The following is a 16,155-nucleotide window of genomic DNA, read 5'->3' on the forward strand; positions in this document are numbered from 1 at the left end:
AGAATCAAGAAGTCAAATTGTCGCCTTTCAGCGGCCAAGCTCAAGGATGCGATGGACTTCTCGAACATCTTTGGTCCAAACAAGGGCAGTGAGAAGCCGCTTTTGCATGCTGAATCTCAAGGAAGAAGCCATGTGTGACATGAGGAGTCGTTTGAGCTCCGACATCGAAGATTGATACAAAGCTGGGCTGTGTAAATTGAGGCCACGAAAAGGAGGCGCCGAAGAATGAGGCGCTGCACTGCCTAGACGACCGCATAGCCGCCTCACACGACACGCTGCCCTGCGAATCTCCCCTGCCTCACCATCATGACAGCTCGGCATCAAACGCACGAGTGCGAGCGTCGAGAAGCCAGTATCGAGGGTTCGAGCCTGTGCTTGATTCCGTGACCTGGAAGCATGTGGAGAAGCGGAGTGCTCCGTGCGAAGAAAAAACGGCAGCAGCGCAGTCAGAGGCGAATTTGGTGAATCATGCGTTGCTGAGCACCCTTCTGGTCGATTCAAGCCAAACTGAGACTGGGCGGTCAACTTGACTTCAACCGCACCAACCACACCCGCCTTCCTGCTTACCATCATCATCCAGTCAAGTACAAGTCGTTACCGCTGAACATGACGTCGTTCTTCGCAAAGGCAAGAGAGCGTGCTGAAGCGGCTGCTCAGCAACTGCAGGCGCACCACGCCGCCTCTTCCGCCGGCCAAGCAGGCGACGCCTCTGTTTCAAGCGATGCCGCCAATCCCTCGGGCTCCACTAGCGGCTCCGGCTTCACCTACAAGGGCTCCATGCCTCATCTCTTCCGCCAAGGTCTCGCCTCGGTCGACCCTCGTTACGAGTCTACGCGTCAGTTCCACCTGCTCAGCCAGGCCATCAAGGGCTTCAACATCGATCACGAAGCAGCGGGTCGCGAAGCCAAGAGCCTCGCCAAGGCCACTTTCGTGTGGGGACAGCATCACCTCCCCGAGAAGCGGGACGACAGCGGTGGAGACGAGATGCTGGTTGACGTCGCTGACCGTCTCGCGTACGTCTGGCACGAGATCGGCCAGCTCGAAACGGCTCACGGCCAGCGATCCGAACAAGCACGCAGCCGCCTCAAGCGCTTTGAAAAGGCCGAGATGGAGCTTGGACAACGAAGAGCGAATCGCAGCAAACTCAAGAAGGAGCTCCATGCTCTCATGCCCGAGCGCGCTATCGCAGCAGGAAGCGCGCGCATTCAAGAGGCAGAGGCTCGCCTGCGTGACCTGATCAGCGATGACCAAGCCGACGAAGAATACCTCAGCCGCGTCAAGCGCGAGAGCGTCCAGGATGGATACGCTGCCATGTTTGACAGTCTCATCGAGCTCGGCGAGAAGATGGCTCTCGTTGCACGATACGGCAAGTTGCTTACCACTACCATCTCCACCGAGAAATCGCCCTTCCCTGCCACCGTCAAGCCAAGAGGGGAGAGCATCCCGCTCTGGGAGGGCGCATCCAAAACCGCCGAGGTGCGTGCGGCTCTCGCCTCGGCGCTCTCGACCTTCAAACCTGATCTGTCCCTTCCCGATCTACCGGCGGAATCGGCGCTTTCGGCCACCACAAGCCTGGGCCGCGCCGACACGGTATCGTACGCCGTCTCGCACAAGTCAGAGCTTCAGGATGAACAGGTGCCAAGCGCTACTCCTATCTCGCAACGAAGACCTAGCATTTCGTCTGAGCGGAGCGACCTCCTTCAGCCAGGTACAGCAGCGACGCAGACCAGCAGCAGTGGATCGAGTCAGAAGCTCAATCTCAGTCCCACCGCCTTGCCCGCTCCGCTGCTTCCGCCACGTCCACAGCGCAGCCCCTCGGCCACCACTGTCGACACGCTGCGTTCGCCGACCACCAACCCTTTCGCTGATCCGGCTGCATTGCCGGCAGTCGCTGGTGGCTCTGCTGCGCAAGACGAGGAGCCCCTCTCGCCTCCCGGCCCTCCTGGTCCTACGGTGGCGGAGACGGGCGTCGTTCCGACAGGACCCGGTGGACCCAAGTCAGGCACACTCCGACCGCGTCGGTCGTCGGCGAGTCAACGATCAGCCTCCATCTCTGCCGGCGCTGTGGCTTATCTGGGCCCCACAGGCACCTACAGCCACCAAGCGGCTCTCAAGGTGTTCGGCGAAGCTGGCACCAATCTGATCCCGATGCAGAGCATCACTGGTGCCATTGACTTTGTTCGCCGAGGCACTCCAGGCAACGCCAAGATCGCAATTGTGCCTGTGGAGAACAGCACTTTTGGGCCGGTCCGCGAGACCTTCGACAAATTTCTGGGCATCAGCAACGGCGATCGCCATGCGTTCAAGCCTGCAGATGGCGCACAGCTGCACATCGTCGGGGAAGCTTGCCTGTCGGTCGATCACGCCCTGCTTTGTGGACCAAAGACCTACCATCACTTGCTGCAGCTGCAAGGCGACACGGATCCCAACGCATCGATCCGCGACGACACGCTCTCGAACATCACCAATGTCATCTCACACGAGCAAGCGCTGGGTCAATGCTCACACTACCTCACTCGCTACTTGCCGCAGGCCAAGAAGAAGGCGGTGGAATCCACAGCCGCGGCTGCTGTTACGGCGCTTGAGTTCGAGGCTGGCACTGCGCCCGGCAGGTCGTCGGCCTCCGTCGACCACGCACACGAGTCGCTGGGCTTCTCATCCAACTCGCTTGTAGCGGCGGTAGGGGCTGAGGCAGCTGTCACTACCATTGGCGTCCGTGTGCTGCGCTCCAAGATTCAGGATGTCAAGGACAACCGAACTCGATTCCTCATCTTGGCAAGCGAGCCTCTTGAAGGCTTGCTGGCTGTCAACGCTCTGCCTCCGTCGATCACGCAACTCTACAGCCTGCCATCGCCAGCAGGTAAGACGGGTAGGTCGCTGCTGAGCGTCAGTGATGCTTTGACCTCTGATCTGACTGCCGAGGCAGGCAGCTACAGCGGGCAAGCGAGCACGCTGGACCGAGTGGTGTCGCAGCTTCAGCGGCTGGAGGCTGTCTCTATGCGCAAGATGGATCGCCGGCCGGCATCCATGGTGGACGCGCCCGTTGCGGGGAGCAGCGTCTGGCGAAGCAACTACTTGATCGAGTTGCAATACCCAGCCGACCACGCTTCTGTCGCCGAAGGCAGCATCCGTCAGGTTGTCGCTGAGCTGTCCTCCGGCCCCATTGCGACGTCCTCTGTCGGAAGCTCGGCACCGGTGTCTTACCTGGGCAGCTGGCTCGTCGATGCCACGACATTGAGCGGTGGAGCAGCTTCGAGTGTCGCAGCTGGTAAAGCGACTCAAGTGCTCCCTGCATCGGGTTCCGGGCTGCCTACGACGACACTGCCCGCGTCGTTCAACCTGAGCGAAAGGGAGCCAAAAGAGTTGGAAGCGCAGCGGGAGGCCGCCGAGGTGCAGAGGCACGCGGAGCAAGCACGTCTCAGCCGCCAACAGCAGCAAGCGGAGTTGTACGGAGTTGAAGCACAGCCGTCTGCATCTGTGGCCGGCGGAAGTGGAACGCAGCGATTGTCTGGCTTGCAGGAGGTGGAAGGCGAGCAACGATTGACCGAAGAAGAAGGACTGCCTGCGTATCAGCCGCTGGACCCGCGTTCCTGAATCTCATTTAGCATGGCAGATTGTCGACCTGGACTCGAAAAGCATCCTCACTCTTATCGAATGGCTGACTGACTGGACTCTTCTCACTGAGACTTGTATGACCGCCAAGCACCGTTGAAGCCGACATCTGGCTGAGAAGGGTTCGGGAGGCCTTCTTGGCATAAGAATTGTTCAGCAAGATGTGAAAGGCGGTGCACAGGAGAGATGTGCAGCTGTCAGTCACGCGCGCGCGCTCAGGGGCGGCATTTTGGGTTTCAAGTTTTTGTTCCGCCAAGAGAGAGGGCGCGTGCTTGAGGCCAAAGTTCAGGGTCCGGCTGTGTCGATCTGAGAGAAAACAAGGCAGCCTGGCGCGTAAATCAACTGCATGACGGCGCAGCGCAGCAAAATCCTCGAGAGCAACACAACACACACAGCCGAAGACAAGGTCAGCTGCTTCATCCTGTGTTGTAGTGGTGCGCACTGCCACTTGCGCATTGCTGCTTCTTCCGAAGTTTCCCGCGCTTCATCAACTTGACCCTCTGCTCGTGCGTGGCCTTTCTTCTGACCACGATCTGCAAGCCAGAAGGCACGAGCGATCCCGCCCTCATTGTCACTGCATCCACCATCAGCGCCCACAGGAATCCTCGTTGATATTCTCAAACGCTGGTATCGCAGCTCAACAGGGACGGAGCCTCTGGACCAAGAACCCACTTCATTGCGCAGGAGCCCACCTCGATCCCTCCGTCGCATTCACGATCCTGCACAAACATGCCGCCTCGCTATCCATACGGAGGTGGGCCACCGTCCGATGAAGCGCATTATCAGTCGCCCGATCGTCGCTACCCCCTGACCTCAGAAGCGCAACAGCAACCACTCTCACACGGTCACAACGCATACCCAACTTATGATTTGGGTGCAGAGCCCACCTCGCCGCCTCACGTCTCTTTCGACCCCTACATGCCCCCATCCGCATCAGGCGATCACACCGGCTACGAGCATCCCTCCACCGACTTTTACGACCAGTCACGCTCCTCCTATCCTCCTCCGCATATGACTTCGCCACACATGGCGAATCCTTACACGTACTCGCAACCTCATCATGCCGGTGTGGACCCCTTCGACGACCGCACTGGCGACGTACCACTCTTGCCAAGGAACGGCAACTATGCCTATGCACCCGCCTCGCACTTCGATGAAAACGGAAACCACGTCGGACCTGTAGACAAGTATGCTGACGGAGACGATGATGTGATGGACGAAGATGCAGTCAATGGCCAGGCAAGAGGAAGGCTCCTTCGTAACCCTGCTGCATCACACGACGACGGCTACATGCCTGGAGGCTTCGATCCGACCATGCTCGAGAACGGAGTGGGAGGTGTTCGCTACGGAAAGATTCCGCAGCGTGTGCCGAGGCGATACAAGACGCTCAAGCGAGTCGAGCTCTACCACGGCAACCTCGTGCTTGACTGTCCCGTCCCCTCCAAGCTCCTTGACAAGCTCAACGACCGAGAGTCTCGCGAGTTCACCCACATGCGCTACACCGCCGCCACCTGCGATCCCGACAACTTCAAGGACGAGCGCTACACGCTCCGACAGGTGCTCTTCGACCCACCGCGCCGAACCGAGCTCTTCATCGTGCTCACCATGTACAACGAGGACGAGGAGCTCTTTACCCGCACCATGCACGGTGTAATGACCAACATCGCCCATCTCTGTACTCGAGAGCGCTCCAAGACGTGGGGCAAGGAAGGCTGGAAGAAGGTGGTTGTGTGCATTGTCTCAGACGGTCGACTCAAGATCAACTCGCGCACGCTGTCCTGTCTCGCCGCCATGGGTGTCTACCAGGAGGGAGTGGGTAAGAACGTCGTCAATGGCAAGCCCGTCACGGCGCATATCTACGAATACACTGCGCAGCTCTCGATCGACCCGAGCATGCACTTTAAGGGTCGCGAAAAGGGCATCATGCCCGTGCAGATCCTCTTCTGCCTCAAGGAGCGTAATCAGAAGAAAATCAACTCGCATCGGTGGTTCTTCAATGCCTTTGGTCAGATTCTGCAGCCCAATATCTGTGTCTTGCTCGACGTGGGTACCATGCCACGGCCTCGTTCCATCTATCATCTCTGGAAGGCATTCGACATCAACTCCAACGTCGGCGGTGCTTGCGGTGAGATTGTCGCGCTCAAGGGCAAGTTCTGGAGTGCGCTACTCAACCCGCTAGTAGCTGCGCAGAACTTCGAGTACAAGATGTCCAACATCCTCGACAAACCGCTCGAGTCGGTCTTTGGCTACATCACTGTGCTGCCCGGTGCTTTCTCTGCCTATCGATACATCGCGCTGCAAAATGATGTGCACGGACAAGGACCGCTGTGCTCGTACTTCAAGGGTGAGACGCTGCATGGTGGTCAGTCGGACGCCGACGTCTTCACATCGAACATGTATCTTGCTGAGGACCGAATCTTGTGCTGGGAGCTGGTGTCGAAGCGCGATAGTGCCTGGATCCTGCACTACGTTAAGTCGGCTCAGGCTGTCACCGACGTACCCGATCAAGTCCCCGAGCTGATCTCGCAGCGTCGCCGATGGCTCAATGGTTCATTCTTCGCCGGCATCCACTCGATCATCAAGTTTGGCTACATCTACCGCTCCTCGCATTCCTTCGGACGCAAATTCGCGCTGCACATCGAGATCATCTACCAGACGGTGCAGCTCATCTTCTCGTGGTTCGGTATGGCCAACTTCTTCATCGCCTTCTTCATTCTCACGAGCGCGATGAGCGATCTCATCCCGGCGCTCAAGGTCCCCAACCTGGTGCTGTCGTACATCTACATCGCGTTCATCATCTTCTGTTTCCTGCTGTCCATGGGCAATCGTCCTGCGGGCAGCAAGTTCGGCTATACACTGGCGATGGTCGTCTTTGCGCTACTGACGGTGTACATGACGGGCGCGGCGATCTACCTTGCGGTGAGCTCGATCATGAATGCGACGGGGGCCAATGGGCCTGGTGCACAGTCGTTGGTGACCAACCGCATCTTTGTCAACATCGTCATCTCGCTCGCCGCGACGTTTGGTGTCTGGACGATTGCGAGCATCATGTTCCTCGAACCGATGCACATGATCACTTCGATCGTCCAGTACCTGTTGCTGGCACCGACGTTCGTCAACGTGATCAGCATCTATGCATTTGCCAACATCAACGATATTTCGTGGGGCACCAAGGGGTCGGACACGGTGATGACGGATCTCGGAGTCGTCGGTGGCAAGGGCAGCACGAACCAGGTCGAAGTTGCGATCCCCACCGAGTCTACGGATATCAACGACGCCTACGATGATGCCATCCATGTGCTCTCCAACAAGCCGCCCAAAGCGGGACCAGCAGCAAGAGACAAGGAGACTAAGCAGAAAGACTACTACGCAACTGTGCGCACCAACGTAGTTCTCTGCTGGTCCTTGAGCAACGCAGCGCTGGTGGTGGGCATCTTGAACATCAGCTCGATTGGCACGAGGACCATCTACATGGGTTTCCTGCTGTACTCGGTAGCCGGACTGGCGCTGTTCAGGATGATGGGGTCGACAATCTACCTCATCAAGCGGCTGTTCTCGGGAGAGTAGAGAGAGGTGGCCACACATACACATGACCTGATGCTATAATCTTACGGACTTTGATGATCTTACCTCTCCGATATGGTGTCTGAGTATCAAGATGGCCTCAACGACGGGCACTAGCGACGCGTATCGCCGATTTGTGCCTCCACTTGAGAAGAAAGCCGTGCCAAAAACAAAAAGTTTGACTAAAAAAAAATCTCGCCTGGCTGCAAGGGCCCTGCGTGCTCTCTCTGAAAAGACCCTCCCTCGCAGGCTTGCATGCGTCACTTCATCAACCACCCTTTCGAGCTGAGCATATACCCCTTCGTCTCTACTGTCACATCTGTCACCTGATCGAAAACGCCAACACCGCTCCTCAGTCACGGCTCAGTCCTCTAGCTTGCAGTCTCCTGCTGAGATGGCCTGCTAGGAGTAGCTTCTCGACTTCCAGCATACGACGCCTGCAAGGGCTGTAGGGATCCGACCATGGACGCGAACGAGGTGGTCGCTGCTGCGCAGCAGGCAGCGATGTCGTCTGTCGAGCAGGCTGCTTCCTCGTCTCGTGCATCGGCAGCCAACGAGACTTCGACAAAGGCAACCAAAGCTTCGCACTCGACGCAACACGCGAAAGCGAATGGAGTAGCGAGTACTTCCAGTGATCCTGCCAGCGGCAGTAACAGCAGAGCAGACGCCTCGAGCAAGCAAGCGATCGAGGTGCAAGACGATGAAGATCCAGAAGAAGGCGCATACATGGAGGAAGGTGAAGTAGGCGAGGTCGGAGAAATGAGCTTCGTCCTCGACACTGCTGGCGACATGGACGTGGATCAGGAGATCGCTTTGGAGAACGAGGCGAAAGCCGAGCAGGCAGACACACACGTCGAGGCTGGTCTGCTCTTGCCGAGTCACGTCAATGTCATGCCTCAAGGCGAGAACAGCACAACACAGCCTGGCGGCAGCTCGTCCGGACCATCCCGTGATCTCCCCGCAGACATTGCGAACGACGAGGAAGATCTCGAGGGCGACATGGGCGACTTCGAGCAGCTGGACATGGATCCATCAACCGCCAATCGATACTACGGCGCGGAAGAAAAGGCAGAACGAAGAGCAAAGGAGCAGTGCCTTGCATGTGGCGAGCTCGGCCACGACCGACGTCACTGCCCACATCAGCACTGTCTCGCCTGCGGAGCGATGGACGACCACCCCACGCGCTTCTGCCCGATGTCCACCAGCTGCTTCCGCTGTGGTGGTATGGGCCACCAGACGCGTACCTGCCCGAAACCACGACGAGGACCGCGGAGCGAAGAATGCGAGCGATGCGGCTCCTACACCCACGTCAAGACGCTCTGCCCCACCCTGTGGCGCGTATACACCTACAGCACCCTCGCGGACTACGACCGCTACCGAGCCAAAGCCTTCTTCAAGCTGCAACACGGCGGCAAGGCGCGCGATCCACGACGCGACCTCGAACCTGATCCGGCAGAGATCTCCGATTCGGATGACGAGTTTGTTCTTGCTGGCGAGCCCGAACTGCCCTCTAGCTCCGGAGCGTCGCAGTTCGACCCCGCCACACGGTGGTGCTACAACTGCTCCACGCCAGGCAATCACTGGGGCGATGACTGCCCCGAACCACGCTGCAATCCGACACGAGGCACCAACGAGCCTTCTGCTTTTTCGGAGTTTGTCTCGCGCTTGGGGCCGTTTGCAAAGATGCTACCTGGCGCCCCACCGCTGGCCGGGTTCCAGATGCCCTCTTCGCAATTCACGTTCAGCGTCGGCAGCAGCGCCACGATGCACGTTGCCGGCGATGCGATTGCCAGTTCGTCCGGGCGAAGCACGCCCACTGGCAAAAGAGGCGCGCCCGCCAGTGGCAGCCTCGCCATTGGCCGGCATACGATCTCATCCCCGCGCTCGACCCAGCCCCACGTCGTCGACAAGGACGGCCTGGTCTCGTTCGGTCGCACCAAAGCCGTCCCCGTCAAAGGCGGCTACCTCACCCGCAAGGAGCAGAAGCAAGGTAAGAAGCCTCTACCCGAACACCTCTTCGTGCAATGGCTACAAGATCGGCAAGACCACCCGGAATTCGCTGACAAGATCCGCCACACGTTGGAGAAGCGGGCGCGGATGGAAAAGGCGGGGCAGGATACGAAGGACCTGCCTACGACGGAGGACATTGTGCGCACCGAAGGGCCAAGGAGGGCGGCGAGGATGGAGAGGCGGCAGGCGAGAAGGGACGAGCGTGAGGGGGATAGGAGGAAGGGCGAGAAGGATGATCCGATCGAGGTGGATAGCGATAGCAGTTTCAGGGACGATTTCAGTAGCGATTCGGACTCGGATGATGGGAGACGAGCGAAGAAGCGACGTGGGGATGGGAAGAACAGTCGCAGCGATAAGGTCACCAGGTCACAGCGCGAGCCGGTGCAGATGAGGTCGAGAGAAGCAGTGCATACCGGGTGGGTTCACAACGGCGACGGTGCCGGCAGCAGCAGCGGCGGGAGGGGCAGCAACGGTAGCGGCACTGGAAAGGGCTACAAGGGTGGACGATTCTCGAGTAAGAAGGAGCGGTACGAGAATGGCGGTGCTGGTGGCGGTCTCGATGGCAGGGGTGGTGGCAGTGGCGGGGGTAAGAAGAGTGGGGGTAAGAAGAGTGGCCGTTCTCGCCGCAGTGGAGGCGGAGGCGGTGGAGGTGGCGGTGGCCGGAATGGCGGCGGCAACGGTGGCAGGCCGAACCGCAACAGCGGTGGTGGTGGTGGTGGCGGCGGAGGAGGCGGAGGAGGCGAGAAAGTACGCGGAGGAGGCAGCAAGTACCGCGGCAGCTACTTTTGAGCATCATCTTCGCTGCGTCGTTCCTCAAATGGTCTGAATCCACGCAATCAAAGGGCACATTGACACCCTCTCACAAAGTACAGAGCAAATTGGATCGGTGAACGAGTTTGGTATTGCGCAGTGTGAGCCGACTCCATCTTTGAGCGCGCTTCTTCGGCATTCACAAAGCACCATTCGACGCTTGGCCATTGGTCCCGCTGCCACTGGGCCCGCTGCTCCCCTCACCCCCTCTTCCACGACTCGGACTGCCCACCCTTCCCGCCCCAGCACTCGCACTGATCCTGCTGATCGCGCTGCTCCTACTCACGCTCTCGCCCCTGCCCAGTCCGACACCGCCCATGAATCCAGCTCCACTACTGCTACTTCCGCGTCTCGCCCGGAATGCAGAACTGATACTTGGACTCCTGCCTTTCAAACTGGCGGTGACCTCCCCTCCATTGCCGTTCGCCGTTCGCGTGCTGCTGCTCGACCCCCGTCTCCCGCGCAAACTCGCCACGATGCCACTGGCGCTACTCGACGTCGACGGGCTGCGCCTCCTGCTGCCGTCAAGTCGCGGTGGTAGCTCGCCGATCTTCCCCTGATGCCGGAACAGTTCGCCGCCCATCACGTCGAGTGGCGCTGTAGGGATCAAGGCGCGTTCTTGGGCGGAGAGGTCCTGCAACGACATGCCGCACACGCAGAAGAGTTGACTCTGCCCATTGACCTGCGTGCTCGTGTTGGGTGCATCGGAGGGGTGGTCTTCCGAAGAAGGCGGGTGGTGGGAGAAGGAGGATAGGTCGTACGGCATCTCGGCGCGACGGCTGTTGGGGTCCGGAGCGGCCGAGTAGGCGGGGAGCGTAACGGCGTCGTATGCGCAACAGCAGCTGGGGACGAGGACCGGTTGGCGTAGGGCGAACACTTTGAGTCGGCGTTCGCGGGCTTCTTCCTCGGGCGTGCGGGCGGTGCTTCCGGGAGGTTTGCGGGAGTGGACGATTTCGACGACGAGCACGTGGCTGAATCGGATGGCCGCTTTGCTGGCTGCGACGGTGGAAGCGCGCACGTGGTTGTCGTCCGGCATACGGGCGATGCCTTGGACTGTCCATGCGTCCTCTCTACCGCAGTTGCGGACGAAACCGTCGGTCTTCTTGCCGTCGCCGTGCGAGCCGTCGTTGTTCTTGGGAGGGACCCAGCCTTTTTCAAAGAGCTTGTGACGCTGGACGGGTACGGTTTGCTTGCCCTTGCGCTTGGTGGTGAGCTCGATGGTGATCTCCAGCGAGACGCGGACGAGGTAGACGATGAGGTCTGAAGGTGGGTTGGGAGAGTTCACGTCGATGTTGAAGACGCCGCCGACCGAGATGTTGTTCGACGTGCAGGCGATCGAGACGAGGCCGACGGTGGGGTGCATGTCGTTGTACAGGACGGTGAGCGGGGTAGGACCGCTGTCGGGAGAAGGGTTGACCATTGGGTAAAGGTCGCGCCAGCATTCGACGTTGGATTTGGCTCGGCCGGCACCGATGGCGGTCGCTTTGATGATGTAGCGGACACGGCCGAAGGGCGAGCGTTCGTAGGGTGGAGCATCGCAGGGGATAATGAAGGCGAACTCGAAGCCGTGGACGCCTTTTGTGAGTTCCAGACCGGACTGATGGGGCTCGCTTTCCCAGCCTTCGCCTTCTGAGCCGGGGGTGATGGCGATGCCTCCGGACGAGCCGGACGGCGTCATCGATGGACGGACGGATGCTCCTCTTCGACCTCGTCCGCCTTCCTCTTCGACCTGTACAAGATCGCTGGGTTGACCAGACACGCCCCGTGACAGAGGCGCGCGTGACTTGCTGCGCGCCTTGCGAGAGCCGAAGAAGCCAATGGAAGAGCTCCTCGACTTGCCCTTACCTCGGTCTTCCTCGACGTGCAGCTGCGGATGGCGTCCGAGCGTGCTTGCCGAGGTCTGCTCGACTGGCGTGGCGCTGGCGCTTCTGCGATCGGCCGCACGAGCATGTACCGCAAGGGACCTGTTGAGGTGATCTGCCAGCTCGTCCGTCTCTGTGGCAGACTCCTGGCCACTGCTCTCGTGTGGTGTTTGCGAGTCGGAGAAGCTGGGCCTACGCGACCGTTGAGGAGTGGCGGCTTGACTGGCGGGCAGACTATGGCTCACCACCTCTTGATCCTGCGGAACGGCTGCTGGAGGGTTCTGCGAAGCTTCAGAGATAGCGTAGGCGTAGGTGGGCGGGGCACGCGTGGCAGTGCGCCCACGTTCGGACAGACCTGGTGGGTTGGGTGAAGCAGCACGACTGGCTGAGCGACTGTTGGAAGGTGAGGGGCTGTGACTGATCCTGCCCATTCCGGTAGCGATCTTGCGGCCTCGCGAGACAGCGCGCGCCATGGAAGCAGGAATACTACCACCGGGGCTGTTGGACCGCAATCCGAAAGCAGATCCGGAGCGGCCTGATCGATCTGGGGTCGCTGCGCTTCGACCGCGAGGCAAAGGCTGCGACGAAGAGGCACCGTATGGAACAGGTCCAACGGATGCGGATCGATTGTTGAACGCGAGGCGCTGCTGATGGTGATGGATGAGATGCTTTTCCTTGTCGCTTTGGATACCGATCTCGACGACCTTTTCGAGGACGGTGGAGTCTTCCCAGCTGACGGGGGTGAGCCCAGAAGCGGGATCTAGGATGGCGATGGTCTGGACGGCCTTCAATCGCACGCGAATACCAGATATGTGTCGGGTAGAAGGGACGTAGAGCTCGACAAGACCACGCACAACCTCGTCGTTGGCCATGGGCGGTCGCTCGTGCGTGTCTGGCAGAGGACGGTCGGGTGGATGCAGGAAGATGGCATTCTGAAGCAGATGCAGCTTGAGCTCGCAGGGCTGGAAGAAGGTCGAGAACATGATCGACTACCAGCGAGCACCTTCTGCTCGCGAGGAGAAAGAGCTGAGTCGCGTGCCTGGAGGAAGAGCCGTCGGGTGATCCGGTGATCTTATAGAGGCGAATGGAGCGTGGGAAGGGTGAATCACTGTCGGATCTTGCGAAGCTAGGTCTTCTTCGTTCTGACGGTGGGTCCGTTTCCCTTTCTTGTGGGTTCTGACCCCTATGTGACTGCGATGCAGCTCGAGGCTGGGCAGCTCCTAAGAAAGAGGGGGATCGATATCAATGTGGTGGAAGAACAAGGTCGTCCGTGCCCGAGTAAATTAAGGGTTCAGCCAGACGGCAAAAGCGGCGTAGCGCGGTTCCGTATCTCGAGTTTACCGTCAAATCCACAGATTCAGCTCGCCTCGCTGCAAGGGAATTTTCTATTTTGTTAGACCGCCGATCGCAATCGCTCATCAGAATTAGCTCCACCCGATCGAGTCAGCGCATCTTGACAGGTCACAAGAGGATGTCCTGCAAGAACCCCTGAACCAAACGCAGCCTGCAGCTAACTTAGCGCAGCTTCGGCAACATAGAGTTGATGCTCTTGACCCCAAGCCCCTGCTCGCTACGGTAAGAATCTTCCATGCTCCTTTCTATCCTTAGCCTCATTAGCCCCTGAAGACGTGATGACTGGTCAAACTCCTAGCCTGTGCGGCAGAGCAGCTTCTGTAGCCGGTCGCATTAGGTCCTCGAAAGGGTTGCCACGTTTGGGCCCCATGAGCGGTGTGCTGAATGACGGGACTGCAGCATCGAAGCTTTTTGCTCTTCGTGCAGGCGTTGCTTCTTGTTGGTCTCACATTCTTGCATCAGCCTGCAGCTGGGCGTGAAGACAGACAGTGTATCGCACCTTACTGCTGGTCTTGAGACCTAGTGGTTCTACAGTCGATCGGAGCGTGGCGGTCCCGGTCCGACTCCTTCATCTTAATCGCGATTCCTACCATCTACCATTCCTATCACCATCGTCCTCTTGCTCCCTTTGGGTGCATCCGCAGGAGCACCTCCGTCGTGACAGCACTTGTCCAGCATGGCTCCCCGACCTTTGACACAACTCACAGGACCTGTTCTCGGCACTCGTGATGATGACCCGGACAACACCTTCCAAGGTCACGACCCAGAGGCGATTGCAATGGCCCTCGCCGCTCACTCGCATAATATGACCGTGCTCGCGAACGATGCATCGCTATCAGGCTCGTACCAAGGCCACGATTCATGGGACATCGCAACCGCCATCCAGAGCTACATCGTCAACCACCAGGCCAATCCTTGGCCAGAGGACTTCATTCACCCACCTCCGCAGACAGGTCGACCATCGGCGGAGCGCATCGCTAGCATTCACGCCGCCACATTGGTCTCAAGCTCCAGCAACGGCAATATCACGCTCGCCCCAGTCTTTTCGCTCTCCGATCTCGTGCACGAGCAGCACTGGATGAGCGTGCTGCTCTGCATCGTGTGGATCATCGCCGGTCTCTTCCTGCTCTTCTTCGGCTGGGCATCGTTCTTCTGGGGTAGCACTCTCGGCATGAGTCGGAAGAGGGTCGACGAGAGAGCCAAAAAGCGAAGTCGTTTCGGACCTCTCTTTGCCGGTCCTCCTCTGGCAGGCGGTGTAGGCGGGATCATCATCGGCTTCCTCTTCTTCTCCTTCCTCACCACGGTCGTCACAGCAGCTATTTGCGTTGGAGAGTCCAAATCGGTGTCTTCTGCAGCGTACTTCGTCATCTGGCTGCTACCTGGGCTTCTGGGGGCCTTCCTCGCAGGTCACTGGCCACTCTTTGCCCGCGCGTTCACAGGGCTGCTTGCGGGTTCCTGCCTGACCCTCATCATCACCGCCATGTTCGGGATCCAGACACTCATCATCCGCGCCATCGTCATCGCAGTCTGCACCAGCCTCATCACTGCCCCTCTCCTCCTTCCTGGACGTAGCGTGATCCACTTCCACCTGCTCAACATGTGCACCTCGATCATCGGCATGGTCACTTTCCTCGACGGTGTGGCGCTCGTTGCTCCCTCTCACGACAGTTCCGCCTCATGGATCGACCTGTGGGTGCTGTTGTTCGCACTGGACCGATCGAGCTCCGAGGTGAGCGCGAGGCGCAAGTGGGGCACGTCCGTGTTCAAAGGCTACATCGCCGCCGCTGTTCTGGGTCCCCTGGTTGGGTTCCTTTTCGAGTTCATCTTCCACACGCATGCAGCCGAGGACCCGGACATGGAGTGGAACAAGTATCTAGGTGCCTTCACCGAGCGCCTCGAGCACCAAACTGTGGCCGAAATGTACGACCGCGCAGGCGCTTTCGAACCAGCACCGACCGCATGGCAGAAGGTCTCCCGCGCCTTTGGACGTTCCAGAGGCCCAGCGGCCTACGACAATATCTTGGCTGCAAACGACCTTGAAAAGAGCCCTTTCACGAATCTTCCTTCGCCCAGATCTCGCAGACGCGCACGTCGCGCTCGATCCACAAAGCCTCGTGGAGGCCCGGCCAAGTTCGCTGCAGCCAAGAGACCACCTCTGGACGAATCGGATGACGACACGACAGACTACGACAGCGACGCGAGCCTTCACAAGCTCAACTCGCGCAGCAAGACCATGTCCAAGGACAGCCTGATGACGAAGGTCAACGCAGAAGAGATGGAGGACGAGCTTAAGCCCTTGAACTCCAGTGGAGATTCCAAGCTCACCGCTGTATCGGCCGGTCAGACTCGGCCCCCGAGCTATCGGACTAACAGCAGCAAGAGCGGCGCATCGTCGGTGAGCCGCTTGAGTGGAACTACGATGGCTCCTGCAGCTAACATCAACTCGGCAGAGAGGGCAGCGGGTGATGTGAAGGCACCCAGCTCGATCGCTTCGCCAACCCGCCAGACCGCCTCGCCTCCACCGCTCCTGGTATCGGACCGCGCGCTTTCGCCTCCGCTAACACCCGCTCTTCCAGCGACTCCATCGCTTGTCAACGCCATCACCCGCATCCAGGCAGCTCAAGCCCAAGCGAGGGCCTGGTACGAGATTCAACAGCAGCAAGGTTCCATCAAGTTTGAATCTGCGGCGTCAGCGGACAAGGCAGCTTCCAAGAGTGACGATTCGATCGCTGACGAGACTTCTGTGCCAGCTGTCAACGAGACAGCCACTTTCCAGAGCTGGTGGAAGAAAGAAGTCAAGGGCGATGCGGAATCTCCATGAGTTGCGCGGGACGATGCTTCTTGGCGACAAAGGTTCTGCAGCACGACACGGTGGGTTGACCTGAAGCTTCCTCACGCGTTCCTGACCTCAGCACCCCGCGGCATCTCAGCTTCACGTATGTCG

General features: G+C 59.3%; 5 protein-coding genes across 5 annotated transcripts; 4 read left to right on the plus strand and 1 right to left on the minus strand.

Moving 5' to 3' along the window:
- Positions 1–606: 606 nt before the first annotated feature.
- On the plus strand, positions 607–3,594 carry PSEUBRA_000479 (Eisosome component PIL1/LSP1; the record flags this gene model as incomplete). Its single annotated transcript, XM_059464389.1, has 1 exon — positions 607–3,594. One exon carries the CDS (start codon positions 607–609, stop codon positions 3,592–3,594), a length of 2,988 nt encoding a protein of 995 aa, XP_059320982.1.
- A 747-nt stretch (positions 3,595–4,341) lies between these two features.
- Positions 4,342–7,179, plus strand: PSEUBRA_000480 (Chitin synthase; the record flags this gene model as incomplete). Its single annotated transcript, XM_016436075.2, has 1 exon — positions 4,342–7,179. The coding sequence occupies one exon, from the start codon at positions 4,342–4,344 to the stop codon at positions 7,177–7,179; it is 2,838 nt and encodes a 945-aa protein (XP_016295063.2).
- Positions 7,180–7,638: 459 nt separating this feature from the next.
- On the plus strand, positions 7,639–9,975 carry PSEUBRA_000481 (Zinc finger, CCHC-type; the record flags this gene model as incomplete). Its single annotated transcript, XM_016436073.1, has 1 exon — positions 7,639–9,975. The coding sequence occupies one exon, from the start codon at positions 7,639–7,641 to the stop codon at positions 9,973–9,975; it is 2,337 nt and encodes a 778-aa protein (XP_016295064.1).
- A 160-nt stretch (positions 9,976–10,135) lies between these two features.
- On the minus strand, positions 10,136–12,841 carry PSEUBRA_000482 (uncharacterized protein; the record flags this gene model as incomplete). The annotated part of the gene is made up of 1 exon (XM_059464390.1): positions 10,136–12,841. The coding sequence occupies one exon, from the start codon at positions 12,839–12,841 to the stop codon at positions 10,136–10,138; it is 2,706 nt and encodes a 901-aa protein (XP_059320983.1).
- A 1,046-nt stretch (positions 12,842–13,887) lies between these two features.
- Positions 13,888–16,032, plus strand: PSEUBRA_000483 (uncharacterized protein; the record flags this gene model as incomplete). Its single annotated transcript, XM_016436076.2, has 1 exon — positions 13,888–16,032. The coding sequence occupies one exon, from the start codon at positions 13,888–13,890 to the stop codon at positions 16,030–16,032; it is 2,145 nt and encodes a 714-aa protein (XP_016295066.2).
- Between the last annotated feature and the right edge of the window lie 123 nt (positions 16,033–16,155).

Source organism: Kalmanozyma brasiliensis (assembly GCF_000497045.1).
Source record: "Kalmanozyma brasiliensis GHG001 unplaced genomic scaffold PSEUBRA_SCAF1, whole genome shotgun sequence".
NCBI lineage: Eukaryota > Fungi > Basidiomycota > Ustilaginomycetes > Ustilaginales > Kalmanozyma > Kalmanozyma brasiliensis.